The sequence below is a fragment of the Caretta caretta genome, chromosome 15, assembly GCF_965140235.1.
Source record: "Caretta caretta isolate rCarCar2 chromosome 15, rCarCar1.hap1, whole genome shotgun sequence".
NCBI classification, from domain to species: Eukaryota; Metazoa; Chordata; order Testudines; family Cheloniidae; genus Caretta; species Caretta caretta.
Window position 1 is genome coordinate 1,073,377 of NC_134220.1, and position 12,741 is coordinate 1,086,117.

Consider the following 12,741-nt stretch of genomic DNA (forward strand, 5'->3'; position numbering starts at 1 on the left):
TAGGGAGTGTGCGCGAACAGCTTGAGTGGACATTTGTAAGCAGTTGTACATTTGTAGCACATGGTTTTCTAAAGGGCTTCTTTCTCCGTTCTGAAGGTCCCCTTCCTTGAACTTCATGGTGAGAGCACAGAGTATGTGGGACGAGCAGAGGATGCCATCATTGCACTTTCTAATTACAGACTGCACATCAAATTCAAGGAGTCTGTTGTGAACGTAAGTTTTATTCATATTACTGCCATGATACAGGCATTCAGAATGGATTCAGATATTGTTCACTCTGCTTATGTGTTATAACCCTTCCACTCCTGTGTATATCTTGTCTATTTAGATGGTTAGCTCTTTGGGGCAGGGGCTGTCTGCTACTCTATGTTTGAATAGTGCCTAGCACAGTGAGCCCCATTCTTGATTGGTCTTCAGGCACCATCATAGTAACCATGATTAAGGCTACAAATCTGTCACAGAGGTAATGGAGTCTGTTGTTTTATGAGACCTCTGCGACTGTGTGCACTGCTACAGGCTGGGGACCAACTGGTTAAGTGGCAGTTCTGCAGAAAAGGACCTGGGGATTACAGTGGACGAGAAGCTGGATATGAGTCAGCAGTGTGCCCTTGTTGCCAAGAAGGCCAATGGCATATAGGGCTGCATTAGTAGGAGCATTGCCAGCAGATCGAGGAAAGTGAATATTCTCCTCTATTCGGCACTGGTGAGGCCACAACTGGAGTATTGTGTCTAGTTTTGGGCCCCACACTACAAGAAGGATGTGGACAAATTGGAGAGAGTCCAGCGGAGGGCAATGAAAAGGATTAGGGGGCTGGAGCACATGATTTATGAGGAGAGGCTGAGGGAACTGGGATTGTTTAGTCTGCAGAAGAGAAGAGTGAGCGGGGATTTGATAGCAACCTTCAACTACCTGGAAGGGGGTTCCAAAGAGGATGGAGCTAGGCTATTCTCAGTGGTGGCAGATGACGGAACAAGGAGTAATGGTCTCCAATTGCAGTGGGGGAGGTCTAGGTTGGATATTAGGAAAAAACTATTTCACTAGGAGGGTAGTGAAGCACTGGAATGGGTTACTTAGGGGGGAGATGGTGGAATCTCCATCCTTAGAGGTTTTTAAGGCCTGGCTTGACCATGGCCTGGCTGGGATGATTTAGTTGGGGATCGGTCCTGCTTTGAGCAGGGGATTGGACTAGATGACCTCCTGAGGTCTCTTCCAACCCTAATCTTCTATGATTCTGTTGAAAATCCTAATAATTCAGCCCCACGTGGCAGGGCTCGGGCTTCAGTTCTGGGTGGCAGAGGTTGGGCTTCAGCCCCGTGGGCCTTGGGCTTCAACCCTGGGTGGCGGAGCTCGGACTTCAGTATTGCTGTAGTGAATATGTGTATATTACTGTGTATATTTCCATGATTTATTGATCTTTGCCCGCATCCTGTCCAAGAGTTCTATTAAAAATACCCATGCCAAAAACTTAGCCTTAACCATGATTAATAATAATATGGGAATTCAGAATGAAGGGTACAATGAACCTTCTCTTTAGGTTACCTGAAGGGGATAAAACAGTTTAGGATGGTGAGAGCATTCTCTACAGAGAAGAAATTCATACTTAGGGCACGTCTACACTGGCAAAGTTACAGCGCCAGCAGTTAGAGCGCTGCTCAGAGAGCGCCAAGGAAAACCGCTGTTGTGTGTTCACACTGACAGCTGCCTGCACAATAGCGTGTTCACACTTGTGGCACTATTTGGAGCGGTGCACTCTGGGCAGTTATCCCGCAGACCACCTCTTTGTCTTTTGCCGCTAAGACTTGTGGGAAGGCGGAAGGGGTCATGGGGTATCCTGGGTCCTGTCCAAATACCCCGTGATGCATTGCTTCACATTCCAGCAATCCCTGTGCTTCCGTCTGCTTTTGGTGCCATCTTTCAACGGTTTGTGTACTGTGCGCCCTGCCCTGCCTCTTTCTGGGTGCAGGAATGGATCCTGAGCTGTTGACAAGAATGCTGTTCACACTGACTAACACGTCACGAGTGGTAGTGGAGTTATTCCTTAAACTACAAAGGCAAGAGGAGTACAACATTGATCTCGCCACACGTAGCAGCTCTGACATGAGAATGCTTGTGGCATTCATGGAGGTGCTGACCACAGTGGAATTCCGCTTTTGGGCTTGGGAAACAAGCACTGAGTGGTGGGATCACATTGTGATGCACGTCTGGGATGACAAGGAGTGGCTGCAGAACTTTTGCATGAGGAAAGCCACATTCATGGGACTGTGTGATGAGCTTGCACGAGCCCTGTGGTGCAAGGACACGAGAATGAGTGCTGCCCTGTCACTGAAGAAGTGCGTGGCGACTGTACTGTGGAAGCTGGCTACTCCAGACCGCTACCTATCAGTTGCTAACCAGTTCGGAGTGGGAAAGTCGACTGTTGGAGTTGTGTTGATGCAAGTGTGCAGGGCCATTAATCGCATCCTGCTCAGAAAGACAGTGACTCTGGGCAATGTGCGTGAGACTGTGGATGGCTTTGCACAAATGGGCTTCCCTAACTGCGGAGGGGCGATAGATGGCACGCACATTCCAATTCTGGCACCAGACCGTCTAGGACCGAGTACATTAATCGCAAGGGGTATTTCTCAATGGTTCTTCAGGCGCTTGTGTATCACCATGGGTGTTTCACAGACATTAATGCAGACTGGTCTGGAAAGGTGCATGACACATGCATCTTTCGGAAGACTGGCCCGTTCAAGAAGCTGCAAGCAGGGGCTTTCTTCCCGGACCAGAAGATCACTGTAGGGGAAGTCAAAATGCCCATTGTGATCCTGGTAGACCCTGCCTACCCCTTAATGCCGTGGCTCATGAAGTCATACACAGGGCAACTTGACAGCAGCAAAGCGTGGTTCAACAACAGGCTGAGCAAGTGCAGAATGACTGTGGAGTGTGCATTTGGCCGTTTAAAAGCCCTTGCGATGCCTGTATGGGAAGCTGGACCTGGCCAATGACAATATTCCTATGCTTATAGCCGCGTGCTGTACGCTCCATAATATTTGTGAAGGGAAGGGTGAAAGCTTCACTCAGGGCTGGACCAGAGAGGCTCAGCGCCTGGAGGCTGAGTTTGAACAGCCGGAGACCAGGGCTATTAGAGGGGCACAGCGCAGGACATAAGGATCAGGGATGCTTTGAGGCAGCAATTTGAAGCTGAAAGCCACTAATATTTGTTGCTATGCTCAAGATTGCGGTGATTGTAATGCTAGGAGGTGATTGGTGTGCATGATGCAAGAAGAGGCCTTAATATAACTTTATGTTGCTTTGCAGTGCTCTTTTTGCTTTCACTTAATAGAATAAAGATTGCTTTCAAACAAACACAATTCTTTTATTGAAAGACAGCAACCAGAGGAGAAAGTCAAATGAAAAAAACCATCAGCAGGGAGGGGGATGCGGGAATGGAAGGAATGGGGGAATGGAAGGTCTCAGGAGGAGGAGAGGTCCTGGGACAGCGACAGATTTGTGTATGTCCAGGGATCATACCCAACCTTCTCCTTTGGAGTACGATGCAGCAGGTGCTGTACTTCAGCAGGGTCAAACTGCAGATGGATGGGTGTTGAGTGCAGTGGGTATTGGGAGTCCACAGGGCTGGACTGTGAGGAGGGAGGAATGGAATGCTGCGGGTAGAGTGGAGCCAGGAGGTTGATAAGAGTGTGTTGGCAGGGGAGGACGCATGGGAAAGAGTTTTGCGACAGCGGCTGCAGGGGAGGGCGGGCACGGAGCTGCTCGGTTTGAAGAGCTAGTATTGCCTGGAGTGTGTCTGCTTGGCGCTCCATAACCGCTCCAAAAGCCGCTCCGTGGTTTCTTTCTGGTGTGACGTGTTCTCCTTGCGTTCCCTCTTCTTGCTGTCCCGCAACTCCTTCGATTCCTTTTTCTCGGCGGCAGAGTGTATCATAACCTCACGCATAACGTCCTCCTTAGTTCTTCTTGGACACTTTCTAATTCTTAGCAACCGTTCTGCCACTGTTAAGGGAGGCTGGCCTCCCAAGGTCATCTCTGTGAAGTTTAAATACAACATTACACAGAAGCAGTATTGTTTGCAACACAGACAACACTGTTTCAGTGCTTCAGAGCCAGTACTCACAAACCTGGCACTAACTGGCTGACCCCAGGCAAGCACCCACAAGCCACAAGACCCCCCAAAAATGGTGAGTAGCCGCAGGGGCAGGATAAATCACTGTTCCTGGACCCTGCTGTACACTGGGCATGTGGCTCTTGGGCACTTGGGGAGAGCCAGCACTGTAGGGGGGCCCTGATAATCATTCCTGTCCCCACACTTTCCACAGGAGGTGATCATTATGGAAGATATCTTGCTACTGAGGGTGAGCAGGGAATCAAGAAAGGGTCTTCTCGAAGTCTGCAGCTTCCGCCCTGGCCCCTATGCGGCTAGCCTGTGTGCAGCTATGGTCCCCCCGCACCCAGTGATGGCACAGTGGCGCAGGAAAGCTACCATTAATGGGGCAAGAAACAAAGCAGCTCTGCTGAGGAACCTGTGGGAGAAGATTGCCCAGTATCTCCATGAGAGTTTCCTGGAGATCTCTGAGAGAGATTCCCGTGAAGTGAGGGAGTGTATTAACAGCCTGTTCTGCCACTCAAACTAGGCATGAGATGGAGACAAGCCTGCTTTCTGCAACCCTCCTGCCCCCAACAACTCGCTTCAGCAATTCCCAAAATCAGATCCACTTACCAGGGGCCTCCTCTCCTGCTTGTGCTTCGCCAATATCCGACTGCTGTGACTGGCTAGGCTCCTCCAGGGTAGAAAAGAGCTCCCGACTGCCTGCATCTCTGGCCTCCGAGTCATCCTCTGCCTCTGGTTCCCCCTCTCCCTCTTCATCCAAGATTGCCTCCTCCTGGCTCGGTCCACTCTTGACTGGCAACGAAGCCAAGAAAGTATCCACAGGGGACTTTGCAGTGGAGGTGGGGTCACCATTGAGTATTGCGTCCAGCTCTTTGTAGAACCAGCAGCTCATGGGCCCAGCACCGGAGCGGCGGTTTGCCTCCTGTGCCTTGTGGTAGGCATTCCACAGCTCCTTCGCTTTGACCCTGCACTGCGACGTGTCCTGGTCATGGCCCTTTTCTGTCATGCATCGTGAAATCTGTCCATAGGTGGTATAATTCCGACAGCTGGAGCGCAGCTGTGACTGCACTGCCTCCTCTCCCCAAATACTGATGAGGTCCAGCAGCTCGGCATTGCTTTAAGTGGGGGATCGCCTGGTGTGTGGAGCAGGCTTGGCCACCTGGAAAGATGCTCTGAGACCACTGCGTGCATCACCGAGCAGACAGGAAGGGGACTTTCAAATTTCCAAAGGAATGTCTGGGGTGGGGCTGACGGTTTGTCACCTGAGGGCAGAACAGTAGAGTTCACACTGATGGCCAGAGAGGTGAGAACAGGCATTGTGGGACACCTCCCGGAGGCCAGTTGCAGTGCTGTAACCACCATGGTGTCTACACTGGTGCTGTAGCCACAGCGCAGAAAGCTCTACGCCTCTTGTCGAGGTGGTTTTCTTAGAGTGCTGCATCTGCGCAGTTTCTGTGCACTCAGTGGCTTGGCCATGTGACGCCTCGGGAGTTACAGCGCTCAAAGCTGCTTCACTGCGCACAGACTTGGCAGTGTAGATGGGGCCTTAGGTACTAAAAGATGAAGCCTAATTTTCAGAGGTGCTGAGCACTCAGCAGTTTCTGTTGACACCAGAACTATGGATGCTCAACATCTTTCCAAATCCTATTTAGGAAGCTTGCTTTAGGCACCCATTTTTGAAAATGTTGTCGTGTGTGTCCATAGTTTTTATGCAGTCTTTTAAGTTAATAAATATAATGCTGACAAATAATCTGTGTAGTCTGACTGGCTAAAATATCAGCCATTAATTATATAGAACTGCCTGGTACTTGGCACACAGTGCAGAAGCATACACATTACACACTTGTGATAAAACGAAATCAGCAAAATAAATAAAAGTATCAAAATGCTTAATTTATGAACCACGTCTCTAGGCATTTCCTGAAGATTGCCTGGCTGGAGTTAATGTCATTGACTGCTGCCAGCTAATCAGGAAATGCCCATTGCTGAGCTGGTTGTTAAACAGCATAGGTAGTAATGTTATTTTAGTGCTGACAAAACACAAAGAAATTCAAACATAAGTTTTGACACTTGTGCTCCACTCAGTTAATTGTAGTACATGTCACAAAGTAATCTGGGACATCGGGGTGGGAAACTGTATGGAGGGCCAGGTAGGGAAGGCTGTACCCCCCAAACAGCCTGGCCCCTGCCACCTATCCTCCCCCTCCCACTTCCCACCCCCTGACTACCCCCCTCAGAACCTCTGACCCATCCAAACCCCCCTGCTTCTTGTCCCCTGCCCGCCCCATCCCAGGGCCCCCTGTCCCCTAACTGCCCCCCAGCCCCTATCCACCCTCCTGCACCCCGACAGGCCCCCCAGGACTCCCACACCCTATCCAAGCCTCCCAGTTCCCCGATTGCCCCAGAACCTCCGCCCCGGGACCCCCTACCCAACCGCCATGCACGCCCTGCTGCCGCCCCCGTACCATGCCACTCAGAGCATTAGGAGCTCCCAGCCCCGCTGCCCGTGCAGCGGCGTAGCTGCGGGGGTGGGGGACAACAGGGGAGGGGCCGGGGGCTAGTCTCTCCAGCCGGGAGCTCAAGGGCCAGGCAGGACGGTCCCATGGGCCGGATTTGGCCTGCGGGCCATAGTTTGCCCACCTCTGATCTAAATCATTTGACAGTTCAAGGGTACTGGTCTTTTCAGGAGAGATCCCTGCATATCAGTGTATTGGAACTGAGAGCTGTTCATTGGCTCTCAAGTCTTTCCTCCCCCACCTGCAAGGGAGCGTTGTGCAGGTGGGGATGGATAATACACTGGCATTGTATTCCATCAACAGGCAGGGTGTGCCCACTCCGCTTCCCTTTGCACAGAGGTGATAAATCTGTGGGATTGGTGTATTTGCCATGACATTTATCCTGTGGCCCTGTGTCTAGCAGGGGAAAATAATGTAGTTGCAGACTGTCTAAGCAGATAGTTATGCATGAATGGTCCCTGAGGGTACATCTGCACAGGGATAAAAGACTTGTGACATGGCTGCCGCTGGTCCAGGTTAGCTGACTGGAGCTCATGGGGCTTGGGCTGTGGGGCTAAAAATTGCTGTGTAGACAGTTGGGCTCTGGCTGAAGCCCAAGCTCTGGGACCGTGTACCGTTGCAGGGAAATGTCTACATATCAATTTTTCAACCCGGAGCCTGAGCCCTGTGAGCCTGAGACACCTGACCCAGGCTAGCAACGGGTTTTTATGATCTGTGTAGACATACCATATAAGATCAGTTGGTTCTGACTTTATTCTCCAGCTGGGGTCAACCAGAGGTGGACCTATTTTGAAGCAAGGGTCAATAGAAAGTGTTGCATCTTGTGTTCCAGAGTGGGCAGGAATAGTCAGTCCCTGTTAGATACCTTCCTTTCCCACTGGGGGAAGGGCCTGATGTACACTATTTTCCCCTTCCCATTGATTCAGATGGTGGTAAGGAAGATACCTCAGGACAGGGTGTAGGCGTGTGTGGCCCTCCCTTGTTCTCAGTCTCCAAGAGAGACCACACCTCTTCGCTCTCACACCCCTGGAATAACAGTCTTAAACAAGGGGGAGGTTAGTAGTCTTGGGGCTCGATCCCTCCGGAGGGGTAGAGCAGCGAGTGGTCTGGGGGCCCAAGACCTCAGGCAGGGCAGACCAGTGAATAATCCAGCGACCCCGGTCCTCAAGCAGGGCGGGGTACCACACAAAGAGTCTAAGGTGTTGGCAGGGGCTAAGCACCCAGCAAACAGTCTAGGGGGGCTCAGGCAGATGGTAGACTCCCACAGGCCTCCTGGCCAAAGGTGGGTTTGCTGCCATCCCAGGGGAGGGGTGGCAGGGGTTGGGGGATGCACCCGATTCCACTGCGTCCCAGACCAGGGCCCTAACAGTGGTGGAGAGTTCTGCCACTGGGTCAGATCCCAGCAGGGATCCAGCTGCAACACGCTGAACTGGATTCAGGCAGCAACCCAGCCGGACCATAGTCAGATGTCCCTGAGCCACTTCCTACCTTTCCCTCAGTGTGTTCCTGGATCTCTGGGTTGCCCTCTGGGTTATCCTGTCGTGTCCCCCCATTCTCTGGGAAGATGAGATACAGGGGAGGGGGACACCCTGACATCAGTCCCTCCCTCCCCCTGCTCTGCACAGCAAGCAGGAGGCTCCTGGGAGCAGCTAGTCAGGGGCTCCAAGGCAGAGGGCAGGAGCAGCACAGCAGTGTGGGGAGGTACACCTGAAGTGCACGGCACTTGATAGCTTGCTGGGCGGTCGGGCAGCCGCGCAACTTAGAGGGAACTTATATTGTCACTATGATAAATTAAAATTGAGGGTCTGAGTGGTTTATGGGATTGATAATAGGAAGTAGATAAAGGCTTTCACCTCTAGGTCAACAGTTTAATTCTAGCACACACTAGTACTGTCTGAAAATAATTATCTCACAGCTGTCGTGTGGCATGCAAAATTGATGGGTGGTCTGATCATTTCCTAGAAGACTGCTTGCTAGCCTTGTTATAAAATGTATTACCACAGCAAGAACTCAGCTTAGCATCTCAGCAGAGAAGCCAAGGAGTGAACCCCCTACAAACTAAGAGTTTCTCCCTAGAATTGGCCACTGGATCAGGGCTTGTGTAAATGCTTGCACTGCCCCTGCGTATCTGTGGATAAGTACAGGATTTAATTTGCAAAGACTGTCAGTTTAGCATTTTTCATGAATGCCACTACACAGTTGGCTGTCATGGGGGTGCCAAAAGCTTTGGTCGCATGATAAGATTACCAGTGATGCATATAGACTGAATTTCCAGCCAGACCGGCTTAAGGACTGAGTTAAGAGAGTGATCCAGGTGGCGCTCAATGCAATGAGGCTGTACCATTTGGGGATTTTCCTTGTTGATGATGATCAGCACTGAAAGTTTGTTTTTAAACCAAAACCTCACTGTTTATGATCAGAAATGAGTCTACAAAATTATGTTGGTATTTCCATATTTATTGTGCCTCAGTGACTTTCCTATCCGGTCGGTTCAGTTTACAAGTTACAATAGTTTACTGCCAGTCAAAACTGCAGACTCCACCTGATACCTCAAGTGATGTTAGTTCTGCTTCATATATCATCATTAATCATAAGAATTCAGATGACATTTATATTGATGATGTAAGAGAGAGACTAGAATGCTTATTCTTCTGCAACAGAATTTGGTCTTCTCTGCTAACCTAGTGCTCTGGGCAGAAAGGTCTTAACATGGAGGATAGAAGGCAATGATTAGGCACCATTTTTAGTGTCATAGTTTGGGACAGTAAGAACTTCAGCTATATCTGCACAAATGATGCATCTATGATTTGAAAGTGCTGTGTACTGTTGACCCTACTTATCTCTATTCTTTCCCATTGTTGTTTTTTTTTAATCAGAATTGCTCTTTAAAGAAGACCTGATTAACCATAGCAAGGGGCTTTTCATAACTTGCAGGTTTACTAATTTTGTAAGCTTTATTTTAATTTTGAGCATATCGTATTGTCAGAGAGTGGCTGGTCCTTCAAGGCCCCAGTCCCACCTGTGACAAGCTTCACTCCTCTCCTCAGGTAGGTCATGTAACTGGTGGGTCAGGAGACCCAATCAGACCTGCAGTAGATAAGGAAGAGGTTGGGAGAGCAAAGGGGGGGCTGCAGGTGGATGGTGGCAGATGTAGAAATACTCTTGCATGTGGGGAAGACACCAGCTCAATATGTAATGGGGGTGCACCTACCCTGTAGCACCACCCGTTGGTCAGATGTGGCTCTGCAGCACGCTGCCTCTGTTTCCCCTTTACTCAGGTTCCTCAATAACTCTACAAAGGCTTTTAGCCAATCAGTGCCCCTTTTGGGGGTCAGGTTTATTAACATAAAATAAACACAAAAATAAAGTCTTTTCTGCCCCAGTCTCACAGTGGGTCTGTCTTTTTAAAGTTCCTTTTTTTCACCATAGTCCCATGCTGGGCACAACCCCTCCTTCTTGAGGGTCTGCCTTTCTGTTCTCCGAGCACTTCTTACCTGTCATTTGACCTTGTCTGCCTTCTCCACAGGCCTCCTTCCCCAGCAGTGTCTCCCACCCTGACTCAGTGCCCTGCAGCAGCCTTATTACTCCCTGCAGCATCTACAAGCATCTACCAAAATACCCACCTACAGCCCCTTCTTTCCCCAGCCTCTTCTTTATTTACCGTAGGCCTGATTGGGTCCCCTGACCCACCAGCCATATGATGAGATAAGCTTATCACAGGTGGACTGAGGACCATCTCCCTTTAAGGGGCCACCACCTTGTGACTCATACATTCCAATTTCTGTAAGACTTAATATCCTAAATTAAATGTTGGTACTGTGAATGAGCTGACAACCTTCCCACCTCACTGAAGAGAAATACATCTTTGTACGAGACAGGACCTCTTACAAAAGTACCCGCTTGTAGCATGTTATGTTGGATGCAGTATTTTCAAATGGAATGAATTCCCAGAGCCTGATTTCACAGCTGCTGTATGCAAGCAACTCCTACTGACGGTAGTGGGAGTTGTTCCCATGCAGCAGCTGAAGAAGTGGCCCCCCAGTGAATGCAATGTGCATGCCAATTCTTGGACTTTTGCAAGGGGCAACTGTGTGGAGAAGATGGAATCCAGTTAAAAATACCAAACCCAGTTTTTGGCTTTTATCTTACTCTTGGTTTTTTGTTTACAATTCAATAGACTGTCTGTCAATCTGATGCTTGTGACATCTCAGTAAGTAGTACAATGCTTCTAGATCACTTGCTGCACCTATGCTTTGAACAGTTAAAAAATGTGTTGATGATGCTCACCTTGCAACGCAGCAGAGAAGGGCTGTATGCATGAGTCCTTTCAACATATAAATTGGTAGATCAGCATAGCCATAGGAACATGGTATTTTAAGTGTAAAAAGAAAAGGCCCGCAGCAGACCATACATAAACTGATGAAACTATGACTGTCAAAATTGTTGACTTATATTCATCCAAGGGCTCATTAGTAAATTCAATAATGGTACTTTGAGTGCACATCAAAACTTGAATTCCCGGGCTGATATCTCTTGATTGGTTTTTCTTAAAGAAAGGCTGGAACCTATGACTCCTGAGAGCATTCTGCACCAAAAAATTAAAAATTCTGCTGCAAAAAAATAAAAATTCTGCACATAATATTTTAAAATTCTCCAAATTTCTGCAAATTGTATTTGTCAAATAAATGTGGAGGCTCCAGCATGGCATTGGGGAGCACAGGCCACTGGCTTCACAGAGGTGGGAGATCACTGTGCAGCTCCTCCTCCCCTGCCGCCACCCCGGGACACAGACTCAGCGGTGAGGCTGCACCCAACCCAAGGACCACCCACTCCACCCAATCCTCAGAAACACCCAAGGGTCCTACCTCTCCATGCCAGGTGCACCAGGTATGGGCAGGCAGGCTCAGCAAGGCAGGATCCAAGTGTGGAGGGACTTAGTGTGGGGGATCCAGGTGTGGGTTGAGAGAGTTCTGTGTGGGGCAGTCTGGGTGTGGAGGGGATCTGGGTGCACAGGGGCTTGTTGGGGGACCTTGTGTGCAATGGTAATGCAGGGGGGGTACAGGTGAAGGTGGTTGGGGCTCAGTGGGAGGGTGTCTGGGTGTGGGGGGCTCAGTGGGGAGTCCAGATGCTGGGGAAGTGGGACTCAGTGGGGTGGAGATCCAGATGCAACTGTTTGGGGCTCGATGGGGTGGGGATCTGGGTGTGGGTGACTCATTGGGGAGGTCTAGGTGTGGGGGGCTCATCTGGGGGGTTCTGAGTGAGTGGGGGTGAGGCTCAGCAGGAGGGTCTCGGTATGGGGGGGTCTGGATGTATGGGGGTTGTGTGGATGGGGGAGCAGCTCCCTACACAGGGATCCCACCCTCTGCAGCTGAGGAGCAATGGGTGCAGGAAGCACGTGGGGGGAGTTTGCAGAGCTTCCTGCAGCCGGGGGAGAAGTCTGGGGGTGGGTCTGAGCCGGCCCTGGATGCTGTGCAGGGGGAGAGGAAGTCCCATCCCCCCCAGCCCGCACTACCAGCTGAGCCTGGCACAGGATAGGAATCACCAACCAGTTGTTCCCAAGTCCCGCCTCCTGCCCCACAGTGATTTACCTCTCTGCCAGTTGCCCTGGGTACCCGAAACATACTGCTAAGGAGAGTCCCATGACTGCTCTTGTGGCTTCCCTTTGCTTCCCCATCTGAAAGTAGTAGGACAAGAAGTAATGGGCTTAATCTGCAGCAAGTTTAGTTGGGGATTGGTCCTGCTTTGAGCAGGGGGTTGGACTAGATGACCTCCTGAGGTCCCTTCCAACCCTGATATTCTATGATTCTAAGGGAGATTTAGGTTAGATATTAAGAACTTTCTAACTGTAAAGGTAGTTAAACACTGGAATATGCTTCCCAGTGAGGTTGTGGAATCCCCATGTCTGGAGGTTTTTAAACACCAGTTGGGTGAACACCTATCAGGTTTTGGTACTAGGTCCTGCCTTGGCACAGGGGGCTGGACTTGATGATGTATCAAAATCCCTTTCAGCCCTACATTTCAATGATCTATGAAGTCATAGTGGCTAAGTGGGAATTATTTTGTAGTTTTAATTATTACATGAATCTCAGTGTGGTCTTTCCCTGACCTTCACCTTT

General features: G+C 50.0%; 1 protein-coding gene across 15 annotated transcripts in view; it reads left to right on the forward strand.

Annotated features, from left to right (window-relative positions):
- The window catches only part of MTMR3 (myotubularin related protein 3), a 240,851-nt gene that overhangs the window by 130,119 nt on the left and 97,991 nt on the right, over window positions 1-12,741 (forward strand). For 10 of the 15 annotated variants that reach the window (XR_012665130.1, XM_048821231.2, XM_048821238.2 and 7 more), the window contains 2 exons: window positions 97-213; window positions 10,803-10,835. The exons of 1 other annotated variant lie outside the window; for it this stretch is intronic. Coding sequence is in view for 13 of the 14 variants with exons in the window: in XM_048821231.2 (XP_048677188.2) it covers window positions 97-213; window positions 10,803-10,835 (150 nt within the window). In the remaining variant the exon portion in view is untranslated. The remainder of the gene's footprint in view (window positions 1-96; window positions 214-10,802; window positions 10,836-12,741) is intronic. 4 more of the 15 variants (XM_048821239.2, XM_048821240.2, XM_048821243.2 and 1 more) reach the window with 1 other exon arrangement.